The 19,217-nt window shown below is 34.0% G+C and overlaps 1 protein-coding gene across 6 annotated transcripts; it reads right to left on the reverse strand.

The window, feature by feature from the left end:
* Window positions 1–1,428: 1,428 nt before the first annotated feature.
* On the reverse strand, window positions 1,429–19,017 carry LOC147069158 (uncharacterized). Of its 6 annotated transcripts, none has more exons than XM_085951181.1 (4): window positions 18,963–19,003; window positions 8,392–8,764; window positions 3,795–4,011; window positions 1,429–1,753 (listed from the first exon to the last, which is right to left on the reverse strand). In XM_085951181.1, exons 2-4 carry the CDS (start codon window positions 8,632–8,634, stop codon window positions 1,440–1,442), a joined length of 774 nt encoding a protein of 257 aa, XP_085807307.1. In that variant the 5' UTR covers window positions 8,635–8,764; window positions 18,963–19,003; the 3' UTR covers window positions 1,429–1,439. The 6 variants fall into 6 exon arrangements, with proteins under 6 accessions (XP_085807307.1, XP_085807306.1, XP_085807310.1 ...); XM_085951180.1 differs by having other exon boundaries at window positions 18,945–19,000; XM_085951184.1 differs by lacking the exons at window positions 1,429–1,753; window positions 3,795–4,011; window positions 8,392–8,764 and adding exons at window positions 9,250–10,382; window positions 11,382–11,598; window positions 16,561–16,808 and having other exon boundaries at window positions 18,963–19,017.
* Window positions 19,018–19,217: the final 200 nt, after the last annotated feature.

Here is a 19,217-nt window from a genome sequence, read left to right on the forward strand (position 1 = left end):
GTATACGTGTGTAAATGGGTCTTATTACTTAAGGGGGGACATGCTCGTCGAAGGTCAAAATTGAGTTTTTATTGTATATTCAAACCATGATCCTGGACACTCCTTAAACGTTGTAGATGATCTATTTATATACTTTTGAAGCCTTATTATCCTTTATAGTTATTTTAAACATTTGATGACTGCATGAAGTATTTTTGTTACATAAAATAGTATTATTTTAAACCTCTCGCTCTAATGTTTTAGAATATAGTCATATTTCGGTACATAACTGTGCAGTGGTGTTAAGATTTTTTACATTTATTAATTTTTAAACGCATTTATAAAACCATTAGCATAATTTATTACGAGATAATTTTTGTAAAATATTCACGATAAAAAATTATATTGATAATCTCTGTGATCCCAAATTTGACAAGAATTAGGCATTTTATTATTCAAAAAATCGGCAAGATTAACACATTTCAAGATAATTCTAAAGATATTTATTATAAGCTATGTCTTTGACCATTCAAGTGTGATAAACATCTTATGAATAATGATTGCTTTATAATAATTATTGACCTAAGAATAAGGTAGTGTTTTTTTGAAATACGCCATTTCTTTTGTCATTCCCCAGTGGTTAAGCTACAACATACGGCCGTAGCCATAAATTGACAAACTATAATTGAAGTAAAGAGTAAAATGATATTGACGCGCGTGTTTGAACATGTACCGTTTAAAAAAAAATTAAAATAAATTCGGTTAAGTACATGTTCAAACACGCGCGTTAACATAATTTTACTCCCTACTTTAATTATAGTTTGTCATTTTATGGCTACGGCCGTATGTTGTAGCTTAACCACTGGGGAATGACAAAAGAAATGGCGTATTTCAAAAAAACACTACCTTATTCTTAGGTCAATAATTATTATAAAGCAATCATTATTCATAAGATTTTTATCACACTTGAATGGTCAAAGACATAGCTTATAATAAATATCTTTAGAATCATCTTCAAATGTGTTAATCTTGCCGATTTTTTGAATAATAAAATGCCTAATTCTTGTCAAATTTGGGATCACAGAGATTATCAAAATAATTTTTTATCGTGAATATTTTACAAAAATTATCTCGTAATAAATTATACTAATGGTTTTATAAATGCGTTTAAAAATTAATAAATGTAAAAAATCTTAACACCACTGCACAGTTCTGTACCGAAATATGACTATATTCTAAAACATTAGAGCGAGAGGTTTAAAAGAATACTATTTTATGTAACAAAAATACTTCATGCAGTCATCAAATGTTTAAAATAACTATAAAGGATAATAAGGCTTCAAAATTATATAAATAGATTATCTACAACGTCTAAGGAGTGTCCAGGATCATGGTTTGAAAATACAATAAAAACTCAATTTTGACCTTCGACGAGCATGTCCCCCCTTAACAAATTCAAATTACGCCGATTTGAAACATGCAGTTAGTGACACCAGAATAAACGCAGCCAACTGTCCCAGCGAAATATCTGTGGATAGCGCCCCGCTGCAAACTTTTCTGACTTCTGACGTGGATAAGTGTCTTCTGTCCAATTGGTTGTGGATGCTATGGATGACCTGTCTAGCCAGCTGCTGCGGCTCTCGTGACAGTATGATGGTGAATATCTTCGACTCGGGAAGGCTCTGGCAAAAAGTCAGTACCAAATGGTCTTCGACGAATTTGATAACCTGGATGGTTCCTGAGAAATGGTTGTAAGGTCGCTGGTTCATACCACCTGGAAAAAAAAAACAATGTTTTATATAAATATAATGATTGTAGTTTGACAAACTAACAATGAAAAAGTAATACCTATATCCTATATCTAAAAAATTGGCCGACTTCGTACAATGCAATTCTGCACGTAAGGACATCGTTCGCCTGTGGGGTTTGATCAGTAAATTTTATATCTCCAAAAAAGTTCAAGCATGGTTTAAGTATGTAAAACATTGAAGTAATATAAACAGCGCTCAAAATTTTAGGAACCGGAGCGCTCGATAATATTTTGAAAATATTAACATAGTTATCTAATTTTATATACATTTTATAAAAAATAAGTAAGTATGTATGTTAGATTTGTTGTTATTTATAAAAAAAAAAAAAGTTCAGATGGTCAAATTAATTTTTCCACGAAAAAGATCGCTAATTTTAAGGATTTCATGGACAGGAACGGCGCTCCGGTGCGCTCTGGTCCATTTCATGCCCTGAATAGATAATTCATAGACTACCGTATTCTGTTTTATCCACAGACCTATTTACTTAAAGTTAGTCTATAATTAATAATAACGTATAACGGTTTTTGATTTTTTTAATCTTTCACAGCGCTCGAAATATGAAATTATCATTGATATACTACTGGATGAATCATATGCTTCTTAAAATGACGCCCGATTTTCAGCGACTCGGCCAGTGTTAAAACTTACTTGTCTCGAAAACGACCTGGCAATAATTATGAGTAAGCCCGATCTAGCTTGCATCTTACTCTAACTAATAGTCAGCGCATGACGACTTGCTCTGTCCGCTCAGACTTGAATTTTTGGTAGCTTGCAAGCTTTGGGTTGCAACACCCTTAGGGTCACTATTCCAAGAAGGCAAATTTAGTTTTACAGCCAGGGAAATACGGGTGAAATTCGGAAATCCATGTTAACGGTCTTAACGCATTATACCTACAAGGAAATATTATAAGACGATATTCGTAATATCTTTTGTGGTACATTTTTAAAATGACACTTGTATGGGAACTCCTCATCTAGTAGTATATCAATGGAAATTATACAAACCGGAGCGCTCGATTATTTCCGAAAATATGAACATATTTGTCTAATTTTATGTGTATTTTATAAAAATAAGTGAATTAGATGTTTTTATATGGCATATCTATCTCAGACGGAAAAATTATTTATTCTACGAGATGGAGCGATAATTTTGCCGATTTCATGAACCGGAACGGCGCTCCGGTCCATTCCCTCCATCATACATTTACTGTTGTCACATTTTAACCTCATCATCCCCCCCACCCTCTTTCTTTAAAAAGTGAATTGTTAAAGGTTGTTAGTTTTGTAACGTCACATTTTCTACAACCGTTTTTTTCGTTATACCAATAATTTATTAAATAAAATCAACTATCAGACCTAATCGATAGTATGGTTATAACCCGACTCCCAACAGACGTAGTTCTATGACAAACCCCAATGCCTGTGACCCCGAGCTAAGCAGCCGCGATTTTGTATTAAGGGGGAGAGGCATGCCAGCAGAGGCACCTAGTGGAAAAATACGATGCTTGCAACTTGAGACATTTTTTTTGATAATTTACAATTTCAACTGCATTAATTAATAAATATGTATCTGAAAATATAAAAAAGATTTTTTTTAAGTCAAAGATAAACTTACAATTGTAAAAAAAATGTGAATTTGTTACATATTTGCGTCACGAATAACGTTATTATTATATTATATTTATGGTCATATTTATTATTTAAATTTAGTTTACTAAGTTTTCAATTTTTCACCGTGTAGATTTTTGACTGATTCATCGTTTTAATATTTTTTATATTTATTTAAAAAAACATCGATTTTTATAAAAATATAAATGTGTATAATAAATCCTTTTTGTTAATATCAAATTTTATTTTAGTTGTGGTCCCAATATTGAAGCTGGTATAAGGATCCCCCTTAATAAATTATGTCTAACTTAATTAATTTAAGGGCGTCTTTTTCGGAAACAGGCAAAAACTAGGGGCATAACTGAAACCAACTGAAATGTATTATTTATCACTAACCGATAAACGTATTCTGTGTGGACAACCAGACTCCCTTTCGACTGGCGTTGAATTTCACAGTATATTCATTATTGTTCCCATTCTCGTCCCAATATAATCGTAGATTTCTGAACTCTCTCTCTCCCAGTCTCTCTCCGTAGTTGTAGGGTCCGTAAGATCTGGGCTCTGTCCACGCATAGCCGTAGTCTCCGGGTCGGAGACTGGGGTCAGTTGTGACCTGCAATTAATAATACGAGTTGAAAATGGTACCTTACACTTGCAGTAACATGTCGATGACCTGGATATTTCTGCGGACCACCGACTGAGACACACTGCACTCTAGAATAGGGTTGGCGAATAATTATAGCTATATATATATATATATATATATTATTATTAGCTAGATAATTTCTAAAAATATATTTGATCTGAGATATTTGCACGTCCTTTATACAATTTACAAATCCACACGCGCAGTCGGATTTCGACAAAATTTGGAGGGTAGACGGAGGCCGACGAGCCGGAGTGCATGGTCGGCGTCTCTAATTTAATTAACCCGTTGCACCCCGGGGACAGTTTTACGATTTTCGCAGAAAAAGGCCGCCGCGTACAGGTCCTTGAACTTGAAAAGTTAATGCTGCAACCCCCATTGTTTATTAAAAATGTCGTTAGAATGTGTACATTTCGAAAATATTAGCGTTTATTTCAGCTTTATCGGAGGTCAAATGGCAAAGTTAGATGCAAATAATTGTGTTATCAGAATCGCTAATCGGTAGGGAGCCAACCGAGCTGGCACGGCGCGGGTGACGCAGTGCTGCCAAATTTTCTAATGAATCCAATTCAAAAAGGCTAAGCGAGACTCACCCTATGTGCAATTTTCAGCATAAAGGTAGATAATCTGATGATTTGGCGTAAACCTTTCCATCGCATTTCTGTGTTTTTTTTTTTAATTCAATCCTTTGCAATCTACGAATTAAATTTAGAATTTTTAATTTTCAAATATTAAACCATTCCACTCCCGGGCAGCGCCGGGTGATACTGTTAGTAATATATGGAAAATTATGCATTAGATACAATAATGGAGACTAATAATCATAAAAAAACTACATTATGTTGTGCAGTGAAAGTTACGTGACATTTTCGAATAAAATGACGTGCCATCAATTAAAACAAAATGGTTACGTTAATAAAAAAAAATGCCAGATTTAAAAATCTCTAAGTACCTATTAGTTTAAGAGGACGTTCTACAGAAATGGCCTTGAGAATTGAAAATATGATTTTTTAACATGTGGTCCATAATATCTGGTCTACTAGTTAATATAAAAAGGTCGTGTCAAAGTTGTTTGTGTTAATAAATTTGCTCTGTGACTGATCCGACTCATATTTCACATTTATTTCATCAGGGCTGTCGAAGACATAAATCATAATATATATTTATAATTTTAAATTTTTATTTATAATATATATTATTTAAGTTTTGTGCATCTAATGCCGGGTCCACACTGGCAACAAGTTAATTTGCTGGCAACCTCGTTAGATTTTACGATAATTATTGTAAAATTTCTTAAGCAATTATGGTAAGTATCGTAAAATTTAATGAGGTTGCCAGCAACTTGTTGCCAGTGTGGAAATGGCTTAATATCCACTGTGGTTCACGTAGTGGCATGGACCTGGGGTTAGCTAATTCAGGAAGTCAACACCCATGATAGAATTTTTTCCAGTTTTGGTTGCATTATATTCCAAAACTCTTATGTAAAAATCGTTTCCGAGTTTATAAATGGAAATTTCTCGGTGTACATAGTAAACAAACCTACGAATAAAAAAGACAAAAAGGAACATACTGATTCATCGCAGTAAAATCTGGTAATCAAATTCGCCATTTTGAAAAGCGACGATTTTGCGTAAACAAATATCACGTGGTCTGTACGTGTGCGGCAAACTTCGAATGTGTTTGTAATTTTGTGCAAAGTGCGAATGTAATGTTTTCAAATAATTGATATGGATTAATTATACCATCGTATTATTTTCTCGAAATCATAAACATACTATAATAGTATTTGAGTATCAACCTATGTTCAATTTGAATTGGGTTATAATAATAATATACCCGTATATATATCAATAGTATGTTTGCTACAAAATCCACCCAAGTTATCAGTACGTACTTGCACAGGTTTGATTAAAAACCATGATGAAATTAACATTTAAAAAATATGAATGCTTAATATTATTTTGACAGCCCTGTTTTCTGATCGGCTTCATGTCGCAGGTGTTCATAAAATAATAATAATTCTCCGCGCGGCAGAAATTATCAGTAATAATAATAATATTTCTTGAAATAAAATCTCCGATGATTAGTGATTTTTGCGAAAAGATCGATTTAAATTGACGTAGTTACGACGCCGAGGTCCTTTTTATACTAAATTATATTTGAACGGCGGGCTCTTCAGCGGGCCCTTAAGAGTAACCAACACATCCTGAAAAACTTACGCGTGTGATTTCTAGGCAGGATAATAAATACATTTTTTGCATGCATTGTACTGAATGGATTTGGAAAACGTATGGTTTCAGCAGGATGGCGCCACCTGTCACAATGCGCATGAATCACATGAGTTATTGCAGACAGTGACGTCCCGTGGGGGTAGGCAGATTAAGCGTCGCCTGGGGGCGGCAGTCACTTGAAGAGCGGCAAATCGAGGATTTGGAATAATATAGAAATAGCTACCTAAACTTACTAAAACTAATATCATATCATAATAATAGAAAATATAAATATCCATTAAAACAATTAATTAGCTGATTTGTTTTGTCGGGTTTGCGATATCTAGTTTACTTCCGTTGCCCTTCGACGTTTTTGGTGACCAGAAACGACACGTGCAGATTTTCATAATTACAGTCTGATATTTTTTATTGGTAATATATCCATACAACACATTTCTTAGATTTTGGACTCATGACAGGATGATAAAAATACTGTATAAAAAATGAGGCGGCATTTTGGCGCTGCCTACGGGCGGCATTTTATCTAGGGACGTCACTGATTGCAGATCATGTTTCTGATCGTCTTATTTAACACAGTTAGACTTCTTCCATCATAAGCCACGAGGTCATATGCCAGTAGTGTAATCAGACACCCAGGATGTAAGAAAATCACAAAAATAAATATCGTGACCTCTGAGGGAATCGAACCCGGAGCCCCGGTGAAAGGCCAGTATCTTACGAACTGGACTACGAGGGCCATATTATGTGAGTTGTCAAATTGAAGTCGAATTTAATTATATGGGTACTCTCCAATCATATGAAAGTTTATTTTTCTATAGAAAGACTTATTTAATCAATTAACTAATTGGATGAAGACTTCAAAGAAAATTTCAGATGAAATTATAGAAGAATGTCGTAGTAGAAGCGCGAAGTTCTCTTTAAATTAATCGGGAATGGGACAACTGGACGCCAAGACAATTGGACGCCGCACTGTCGTAGACACGTATACAGAACGTAGACGAGAAATTTTAATCAGTTTCTATCTACTACTTAGTAATTTTAATTCATTTTACTCCTAACATAATGTTTTTTTTATTGCGGGTTGAGAATTACCATGCCTAAGGCTTTATGTAAAATAAAAAACTCTTTTTTCGTTGGAAGTTAAACATATGCATATTTAAATTCTCACCAACTATTAATAATCATAATATAATGATTTAAATATAAATAATAATATTACATATTTTTGGTAAATGTGCCGCAGAGGTGGCCATGAGATTTTACAACTTTCTTTTTAGACCAAACCAAACCTAACCTAAGCTAGTCTAATCTAACCTACCCCAACCTAATATTACCTCATATAATCTTAGTTTATGATAATGGTGTATCAAAATGTATGAAAATTTCAAATTTTCAATTAACGATTTTTGGATCGAAAAGCCGATGCGTTGACAAAAAAGGTATTTATTATAATTTTCTACATGGAATAAACTGTTTTCGTAAAAAAATATATGTATATAAAAGCTCATGGTTACCTCTGCGGCACAATTAGTACCATTTTTTTTAAAGTACTTATAAGTACCTAACGTATACTAAATTTCGAGTTACGTGTCGTCCAGTTGTCTCGGCGCCAAATCGTCCTAGACCCAATTAATCTGCAATGTAAAGTCAGTTGTGGCTAAGTTAATCGGTAGGTATATCAGGGGTCTTTTTCTTTGCTTCAACCTTATACATTTCGGCTTCATCTCTATAGAAGAAGGTTTGGTAATTATGCCGCAGAGGTAGCCATGAGCTTTTATATATTTTTTTCTTACGAAAACAGTTTATTCCATGTAGACAATTATAATAAATACCCTTTTCTGTCGGCGCATCGGCTTTTAGATCCAATAATCGTTAATTGAAAATTTGAAATTTACATACATTTTGATGCAACATTATCACAATATGAGGTAATTTATTAGGTTGGGGTAGGTTAGATTAGGTTAGGTTATGTTAGGTTAGGTTTGGTTTGATCTAAAAAGAAAGTTATAAAATCTCATGGCCACCTCTGCGGCACATTTACCGAAGGTTTTTTTCAACGTCTTTGACCACCGAATTATAACATACAATGATATACCTAATCAAAATTATAACGTACCTCATAAGTCGTCTCCGATAGGTGAATTACTGGACATGAGTAGTAGACGTAAGGACCTTCCTCAAGCTTAGAGTGAGTTATGATTTCCACACCATACCACATTCCCATCATTTGGTTGACGTCCAAACTATTTTGTGGCGTCAAGTCGGTACAGAACAGGTCATAGTTCGTGGCTGTCACTTTTCTTACAAGAAAACTCGCAAAGACCAACAGTAAGAATACGCTGCACCACGTATTTGCCATTGTATGTTTATTTCGATACACTTTCACTATTTTGAATTAAGAATGTTTTTTTTTTAATTAATCGAATGGCTACTTAGTGAGTCAATATTCCAAAGACACTCCACAATTTTTAAAATTGATATTATAATACCTAAAAATAAAAACGATTTTATTTTTTAATTTTAATAATAATATTAGAAACAAAATGAATATGTACATACGTTGTTTTATTGTTTAATTTAGTGAGTTTAACAGTTTTACAAAAATGTCTACAGCGCTTTATCGAATTTTAAAATGTATCAGAACTGTCACTAAAATTTAATATAAATTTATTTATTGATGTTGGTTCTATATTATGTCTATTGGTGACATTGGTGTGCATTAGGGATGATTAGGGATGGGAAATATTTTTTAACATAGCGAAATAAAATCGGTATTTTGATTTTTTATTGACTATTAATGTAATGGTAGAGTGGGCTCTATATTTTCCGATGTATAAAATTAATTGTCATGATATTATTAAACAAATAAAAACTGAATTCAAACACAATTGTATGTTTATAAAATAATGTATTTTAATTATTGTCATTTTTACATGTTTATAATATTTATTTATATATTACAATATGTGGATTTTTTACAAACACAATCTTTTAAAAATATTATATTTAGATATCACTGACAAAATATGTAAGTAGTTATTTATATATTATATTATATTATTAATTATTTTATAAACTTTAACACACACTGGAAATTTTACCGAGTAATACACACAACACACTAGGTACCGATAGTGCTTTTCTTTTTCCATATTACAAAATATAATATAGTTAATCCCTTTTTTAATTATTTAAATGGATTTCTTTGGTGATAGTGAATAATGGATTATAATATTAACTGATTAAATATTACCGGTTAATTGAATAAGTCTTTTACCAAAAAGCATTTTGTAATATATCTAGTATAAACTAGCTGAAAAACATGTTTAATGCTAACTTTAGTTTAATTTATGATAAAGACGTAAAAACCGAAATATATAGAAAATGTGTAAATAACCGGTTAACCGGTAATAAGTAAATACGATCTGGAAATCGTTTAAATCGATTTTCAATAACAACGGTTTGGATATAACGGCACATCGTTTAATTACCTACAGTAATTTTGTACTTGCCTGTATAATATATTTTTTTCAAAAACAAATTCGTTTAAAAAGAAATGAAAATAATATTATCACGGAATTATCTTATTTTCAAAAATAATTTGTTGATATTGTGACGTCACATTTTTAACTCCCAACCATAACCCCAAAACCCAAATCCTAAGCCCCAAACCCCAAACCTCTAACCCCGTTAGACCCAAAACCAAAACCCAAACCCATAACCCCATTAGACCCCTCCCCACATTAGTGCGTAAAGTCATACAAAGACGACCCCTAAATAGCGATAAGAATCACCAACTTATAAGATTCCTAGCAATGTTCATACACGCGAGGAACGCAATTACTACAAGAGACACTTCCACGGACGTAGCACCATTTCTGCAGACCTTCCTAACCGCTGATGTTGACAGGTCTTTCCGATCGATAAGGCTATGGATACTGTGGATCATCTGTATGGTGAGTTGCGCCGGTTCTCTTGATAAAATGGCCGTGAAGAGTTGTGACTCCGGTAGTCGCTGACAGAATGTGAGTACCAGATGATCACCGACTGCCTTTAGAACCTGGACAGTTCCGGCGAAATGATTATACTGGCTGTGTATAATAGCCCCTATAAAAAAAATATCACATTATTTTCATTAAAAACGTTGTTAGATTGGTTAAATTTAAGGATTTTTGTTTATATTTCAAATACACACTATAAAGATGATACAGTGCGACTTTCATATTGAGTCTTCTACGTCATCACGGTTGTTTGAGAATTATTTCGAATGTAGAAGTATTCTGAGGAATACAAACAGAAAAAGAGCTTTTAATTCCTCTCAATAATGCCAGACATAGATAACAAATCAACACGCAAAGAGCACGTAACGTAACAGTGTCAACGCATGCAGTGCAGTGACGTAGAAGACTCGATATAAAAGTTGGTCTTATATATCGTTTATTAAAGTCAGTTTCCATATAACGTGTTTAATTTGGCAGTGTGTGACGTAATCAATGACATTGTATATAATATGTCATTGGACGTAATACATTTTTAATGGGCATAAAAAATAGCGCAACGCAGTCTTGACACAAAGCTCCTGAGATGTAATATCAGCAAGAAAGCTAGCAAGATATATTACTCGGGATTGTACAACGCCATGACGAGAATCTAGCGAATGCTTGCGCTTGTCGCGTGACAGATGACACGCCTTGAGTACATGTGGACGGCTCAATGAGGTCACATGTCGTTGGAATGCGAGCGATTTTTTATTCGCGAGTCAAATCGCGCTATCTGGCGAAGGCCTTTCCAATGCTACTACGTGTCCACGTAGCGCCTTTTATTGGCATAAACGCGGCATTTTGACGCTTGTGTGCACCGATCCGTACTACTGAAAATCGCAACAGAAACCGTTTGTGTACATCGAACCTAATGCGCCGGCTAAACGGCAGCAACTTGCCTGCGCGGTATAAAAATACGGAACACTTTTACGGCGCTTTTCGGTTTTCGCGTCCATATACACGGGCTTTCCGATACAAACGGGTTTGCGCAGGTAATCTTGTCGTAAAGCATGAGCATCTAGCCGGCGCTTAAGGCTTTATTTTATAAAAGTATATCATCACTAGCCTGCAGTTCCACTTTGAGGTCCAGAAGAAATCCAGAATCCCCTTCTGGTGTTGTTGAATTTCAATGCGTATTCCATATTGTTGCCGTTTTCATCCCAATATAATCTCAAGTGACGGTATTCCCTGTCTCTGTAATTGTTGTGATTCTCATGACTTCTTCCCGGTTGCGACCATTCGAATCCATAGTCTCCAGGTCGGATGGTTGGGTCTGTTGCCATCTATGGAGACCAAACTGTGCGTTAGTGCCCATTTCTTAATTTACAAAATTAAGTGGTAAAGTGACCCAACCCAAAAAATATAACATTTTATAATATTCTCAACGCGCTCAGTTTCAGTTTGAATTTCGAATGACTAATATTATAATGAATGCCTAATATTCTCATCCTCGTCAAGGGTCCCAGGATCGAATCCTGGGTCTGGCAAGGTACACATATTGTTTTTCAATTTGCGTAGAGTCAGAGTATGGACCTAATAGTTTGAGCAAGTGGCTGCCATCCATTTCTCGTAAAAACAAACCTCCACTCTGTGGGGGCCCATATGATCTTATTAGAATCGGACATGGTCGGAAAAAATATTATAAAACATTTTATTATTCAAATAATATATATTTTATAACAGTTAATAGTAAAATAGATCCATAATACATGAAATCTCCTGTTGATTACTTTGTCTATAATATTATTTTTAAGAATTATTATTAATAATATTATGGATTAGTCATTCGGCGTAAACAAAAAACATAACAAGAAAACCAAAGATAAGTTTCGTGAAATTGAGGGTTAGGTCACCGCTTCTCACTGATTCATTACAATAACAATGATTAAATTTATGAAGAAGACGCCTGCTCGCATATAAACACTCGTCTCGTCTGCAACGTGTCAAATACGTTGAAGTGACGTCATAGTTATTCACAAAACACACGTTGCCAAATGGAGCTCCGCAGATTGGTCGAATGCGACTAAAAGTTTGAAAAAAAAATCTAGTGCTGCTATCAACAAATCACACCTACGAATTGGTCATTTCTATACCGCCGGTCGCCGCATCCAAAAATATATACGTTCCGAGAGGTTACGTGCGACTGTCGCTAAGTAGATGTGCGCTGTCTTCGTATGCAACATCGGATCGACTTCCCTAGAAGGTTTGATTTATGGCTGTGAGGCAGACGAGGCGAGTTTAGATGTGAGAACCGGCTTATCGTATCATATTATAACTAGAGATTTATGTGTAAGTAAGGCCTTGTCCAGATGGCGCGATTTGACTCGCGGGCATTCCAGGTACATGTGACCTCATTGAGACGTCCACGTGCACTCGCGACGAATCACCTATCGCGCGCGGTCGAGTTACAAGTGGCTTCATTGAGCCGTCCACATGCACTTGCGGCGAGACATGCGTCATCTGGACAAGCTCTAAGGCTTATTCAAAATTACGTATTTATTTAAACGGTTGCGAATTTTTATTTATTGACGCATCATCAAAATTCCTTGGACTGACCGGGTGACAAATGTTGAAGTTCTCAATCGAATGGGGAAGGACCGAGAAGTTCTACATAGTATCAAAACCAGGAAACTACAATACCTCGGCCACATTATGAGAGGACAAAATACAGCATTCCCCAACTCGTCATTCAAGGAAAGATCAATGAGAAGCGTAGCAGAGGACGGCGCCGCATTTCGTGGCTTAAGAACCTCCGTGATTGGTACGAGTGCAGCTCCACCGAACTATTCCGGGTAGCAGACGACAAAGATAAGATTGCCTTGATGGTGGCCGACCTCCGCTAGGGGATGGCACAATAAGAAGAAGAAATTGTTCAATACCAAGTAAGTTGATGTTTTGTACAAGTATCAATTTGAACATTTTAAAAAATACCTTCAAAATATGCGAATTTATTCTGAACCTACAAGACTGAAATTTCCTTTTTTTTAGTCGGTCGTAATATTAATATATCTGAACAGATTCATATGACGAAATTGACGCATCATCAAAATTCCTTGGACTGACCGGGTGACAAATGTTGAAGTTCTCAATCGAATGGGGAAGGACCGAGAAGTTCTACATAGTATCAAAACCAGGAAACTACAATACCTCGGCCACATTATGAGAGGACAAAATACAGCATTCCCCAACTCGTCATTCAAGGAAAGATCAATGAGAAGCGTAGCAGAGGACGGCGCCGCATTTCGTGGCTTAAGAACCTCCGTGATTGGTACGAGTGCAGCTCCACCGAACTATTCCGGGTAGCAGACGACAAAGATAAGATTGCCTTGATGGTGGCCGACCTCCGCTAGGGGATGGCACAATAAGAAGAAGAAATTGTTCAATACCAAGTAAGTTGATGTTTTGTACAAGTATCAATTTGAACATTTTAAAAAATACCTTCAAAATATGCGAATTTATTCTGAACCTACAAGACTGAAATTTCCTTTTTTTTTAGTCGGTCGTAATATTAATATATCTGAACAGATTCATATGACGAAATTGCTCGCAGAACCAAACTGGCATGAAGTGCATTTAAGCACCTGAATAATATCTTCAAAAGTGACCTCCCATTGTGTCTTAAACGTAGAGTGTTCAATCAATGTGTGCCACCATTGCCCACGTACACATGTGAAACGAGAAATAGGAATACGAGAAAACAACATAAACCAATGTATAAGGAAGTACACAAGAGTACGCGATGTGTGTAGAGGTCAAGAGGGAAATATCGCTTAGCGAGTTGACAATTGTTGGACAAAGTGGTACCCAAGGGGCGCTACATGCCACAGGGATGCCCTAAAACCCGCTGGATAGACGAACTCATAAAGTTCGGTGGATGTACATAGCAGCAAAGAGCTATGGACCGATAAGAGTGGAGGGAGTTAAGGGAGGCCTTCATCCAGCAGTGGACCGACACCGACTGACGATCACATATATATATTATATATATAATACAGAGCGGACGATTTATGGCATTTGTTTCTGTTTTTTTCTTATTGAAAATTATTAAAAACCGGTAGGTAGGTATTCCGGTACGATATAAAATCGAACTTCTAACGCCGCTGGTTTTTTAATATTTGTAAATTATATTATATCGTTAGTGCCCGACTGAAATCGCTGAACCGGAAACTGTAAACCGGAAAATCCGTTATTTTTTCGGAACGAAAACCGGAATCGAACCGATATAGGTACTACTTATTACATTTTTTTTACTTGAACCGGAATGAAAATCGAAACGAAAAAAAATAACAGTTCGATTCCCTCTTGTTTTATTAGGAATATAAATTTAAAAACATTTCCTACCATGTCCGATCCTAAGAAGATCACAATAATGGGCCTGCACATAGTGGAGTTTTGTTTTTACGAGAAATGGATGTTATCCTTTTGCTCAAACTATTAGATCCACACTCTGACTCATACACACATTGAAAAACAATAATATGTGTACTTGTCTGATCCAGGATTCAAACGCCAAACGATCCACGACGCCATTGGCCGACGCTTGAGCCGCGCGGCCATCGTGGGGCCGTCTCAAAAACATGCCAAAATAACATAAAAATATTGCATAAAGTTTCACTATAAAGTTAGTATTTAATCTCATCATAGTTATTTTTTCACTACTGCCAAGGAAAATGTCTTACGTATCTAAAAGCATTATGTCCACAGTCTTCAAATGGTCATGTCTTTTAAAATCCTCCAATTATTTTTATCGCATCGCATTTAAATTATTTAATTTAAGAGGAAAGTAGGTGAACGTGGACAGGTGGAAATTATTTCTGCAACTACGCCAGAATAAGTAGTATTTAAAATACTACGTATTGAAAAATATAACATGTTCTTTAAAAGAACAATAACAATCATTATAAACTACAATTAATGCAACATAATAATATTAAAATATATTTAGAGCTCTATGCATAGTCATACTTATCTAAATAAGTGGGATTGTGCGTTCTGTAACCCATAACAAATGACAGGTGGCAAATGGGGTATGAACGTATTTTTAACAGAAATTAAGTTTAATTTATTTAAAGTTCATTGTAACTATTGATTTATATTGTCAGTTTTCACATTTTAATCTTTGTATGTCAATTAAAAATATATATATACTTTTAAATACGATGGAAAATCATGATTATAAAAAATGGCAACACCTTTGATCAGCAAACGTGACATTGTCATGCTATTTTTTATTTTGATACACTTTCAACTATGCAAAGGGTCATAATTAATTAGTTAGTTTTACATACCATTAACATCTTTATAGTTAGTGTTAATTTTATAACTCTACAGACGTGTGTTTACACTATTGTGGCCAGGACCGCGCCAAGGGTGGCTGCCGAGCGGGTGCCAACCCAAAATGGCCGCCCCATCAAATTTTAAATATTTCAATGCCAATAATTGTATCTATAGTCTAAACTGCCAATATAAATTAACATCATCCCATAATTTTAATTCGATATTATAAAATATATAATTATATTACACAGTTGTATACATTGGAGCGGTTGACAACCAACAATCAACACGTATTAATGGAATTGGAACACGTAAATGTATTTAAGAAAATTGAAACAAGAAAGAAAACAAGGCATGCAATATTTGCTATCCATCAGGAAAAGTGCACTTTCAATAATTGTTATAGCGTTATGACTCATTTCATAATATATAATTACATATATTATTCACAAATTTACCGTACAATGAATTGAATTTGCTATCGAGACTTTGAGAGGGCGGGTATTTTGCCGCCCTCTGAATCGTGCCGCTTGAGTGCTGTGCACCTCCAACACCCCCTCTTGGCACGTCCCTGATTGTGGTGCTATGCTACACATAATATTATGTAGACTAACGTATCTAAACTAATATTTTTACTGTAACAATAAAAGTTTATTTACCAATCGATTGGCACGATGTGAGTCACGATTGCGGAACTGAAAATTAAATATTAACCGTTGATTCTTTTCGACTATGGAGTCTCTCATCCCAACGTTTCAGGCATTGCAATGAACTGGAAACTAAATATGTACTCAAAAGGTAATAGCTCTATTAGGTACCTACTAAACCAACATACCGCAAAATCGGGGAAGTCTGAGGAAATAAATAACGACCCAATTCAGTATTATATTATAAACAATGGCTCAGGGATTTCTTTGAACAAAATATTAATGTATTATAATTATTTTATTAATATGGTTGGTACATACCTCATAAGTAGTTTCGGACAAGTGTACAACTGGGCACGAATCATACACAATTATACCATCCTCATCTCGTAAATGTGGTATTAATTCCACACCATACCACATTCCCATTATTTGATTTATATCCAGGCTATTTTGTGGTTTTAAATCGGCACAAAATGGCTGCTCGTATCCGGTAGCTGACACTTTTCCGAATAGAAAACTCACCACAACCGCCAAAAATATATTGCACATTTTATTTTGCATCGTACCTAAGTTATTTTGGGAAACTATTTCAAATTTGGAATGTAGTGAATAATTTTTTATTTTATTTTTAAACGGCTGTTCCACGTAGATGTTTTTTCCCCTTTTCACTAAACACACATAGGCTTTTTCTGTGATAAAAAATCGATCAATTCACTGTCAATCTATAATTATTCTACTTCCTAAGTAACATCCAAATAATCTCAAATACCTAACAATAAATATTAATTATTTTATGTATATTTTCTATTAATTGCCAGATACGTGTCAGCCAAAATATGTTAATATTCCCGGGGAGAAAAATAATTTAAAAAATAATCAAATTCTTCCAAATTTGAAAATGACAATTCACACTATTTTGTTTTTTTTATTCAAAGCTTTGTGATAATTATTTGCGACCATTGTCTAATTTTTTGCGTTATAAATGTCACTGAAAAATAGCAGTGACTCGCTGGAGTGGCAATAATCCTTTATGCATTATGTAATAATTGTCAAAAAGGTTTAATACAGGTATGTACAATTGGTTGATAGTTATTTCGGTGTTAACACCATTTACAGGGCCTGAAAAATTATATCTCTCAAAGGGCCCACTGGGCTTAAACATATCGGGGCTCATATTTTTAATATAAAACATGCCTAGACAAAAATAAAATCGTTTACTAATACGCTATTTCGTTTGAATATTCACATATTATTTAATGCAATGTACTTCATAAATCTTTGTATTTGCTAAGGAATTTATAACCAAACCATTCTTATTTGTGACTAAATTATTATTACCTACCTATTTCAGTTATATTTATATTCAGTGTTGTCTACATTCATTTGGAATAGTTATTTCGGATTCCTATTACAGAAATATTCCATTCAGCAAAAAAATAAATAGGAGCTGACCTCTAAAATTAGCTATCCGATTCATGCGTATTGTAGACCGTATGGTTAATAATACAGTTTTTATAATTTTAACATTTACGATTCTATTAATATTCAAAAAAATGAATATTATCATGGCGTTTAGTAAATGCTTTTTATTTCGTAATATGTAATCAATAAAAAGCTTTTCCCTGTCATCCTCAATTATTAACTATTTAATAATACACCCCGAGAGATCTACTAATTAGGGGCACTGTCACTTTAGCCCTTAGCGATGGCCATTGACAGGTTTCGTATCGTCGCTGACCTGTTAAAACCTTCGATGTAACAATGTAGCCAAAATCGTTTATTTGTATATAAGTATATACAATATATTATTTTCTGTTTATTTATATCAAATTTAATATCTTAGCAAAATACCACCATTTTTTATATACCTGTCACTAAAATTTTAATATAATTCAATATAGAAACCTCCAATGTACGCCATTAGAAACACTAGATTAAAACAAGCCTAAATAAATCTAAATAAACCAAGTTATTCTGATATTAAAAAAAAACAGATTGTAATCCTTCGATTTTTTTTTTATAACGAGGTTTATTGTCACTTATGTGAAATTTCAATTCTGTCACATCAGAGGTTTTAACAACACATCGACGATATGTATAAATAATATGGTATTATATCCGAAGTATAACTTTAAGTTAAAGTTTTCTAAATACAGAAAGTAAAAAGTGTTGTAATTAAAAATATTTTTTGCGATACTTGATTAGTTTTTATATATCATCAATTCGTATCAACTCTAAAGAGTCGATAGAAGTTTATGATACATGCATTATTGTGACGTTTTTCATTTAATTTATAACAATATCAATAATATTGTTTTTTAATATTAAAAAAATACGATTTATTTTATTGAAAGCACTGTAGACAATACTATTTTATTAACGACAGTAAAATTGTTATACAAAATACTCTAAACGACAAATAAATTTAACTAGACGTATTAAATTCTTTTTGTATTCCAGTTTTAATTAAAAAAGATACGTTTTTATTATATTTAAAAAAAAACTGAACGGATACGATAGCAATTATTATATAATATATTATATCCCGTTTGTTTGACTTTTGATGATGAAAATGTTTTAGTTCTTATTATAAATAGCCAGTAAAAGATTTTTATTTATATATTTTTAAATTCACTCCTACGGGGATATCGCTTTTTTTATTTTTCACTCGTGGAAACATTTTTTCTTTTAAATAAACGAACTTTAAAAATATATCTTACGAGAGACCACTTCACAAAACTTTAATCCTACTAAACGGTTGGTTAACTAATGGACTAATTCATCTACGAAGGCGTACTTATAAAATCCTCAACGGACGGGATGTAGAACCATTGTAACGCGTAACGTAAAATTTGAGTTTTAATTAGAGATATAACAGACCGAGTTTAAATAATTAAAACGTTCTAACTCGAGATACTACAGCGTTCATCGCGTATCATCTTTCTTTCTTCATCTTTTTAGTCTATGTCTATTCC

The sequence above is a fragment of the Rhyacophila brunnea genome, unplaced genomic scaffold, assembly GCF_057557595.1.
Source record: "Rhyacophila brunnea isolate RB1 unplaced genomic scaffold, BYU_Rbru_1.0 scaffold_24, whole genome shotgun sequence".
In the NCBI taxonomy this organism is placed as follows: domain Eukaryota; kingdom Metazoa; phylum Arthropoda; class Insecta; order Trichoptera; family Rhyacophilidae; genus Rhyacophila; species Rhyacophila brunnea.

Excerpts from the sequence above, each read along its gene's own strand:
- LOC147069158 (XM_085951184.1), bottom strand. The coding sequence starts at position 16,803 with ATGCAAAATAAAATGTGCAATATATTTTTGGCGGTTGTGGTGAGTTTT. Across the intron at positions 11,599-16,560 it reads TGTCCGAAACTACTTATGAG|ATGGCAACAGACCCAACCAT; the intron begins GTATGTACCAAC and ends TGGTCTCCATAG. Across the intron at positions 10,383-11,381 it reads ACCTCAAAGTGGAACTGCAG|GGGCTATTATACACAGCCAG; the intron begins GCTAGTGATGAT and ends TTTTTTTTATAG.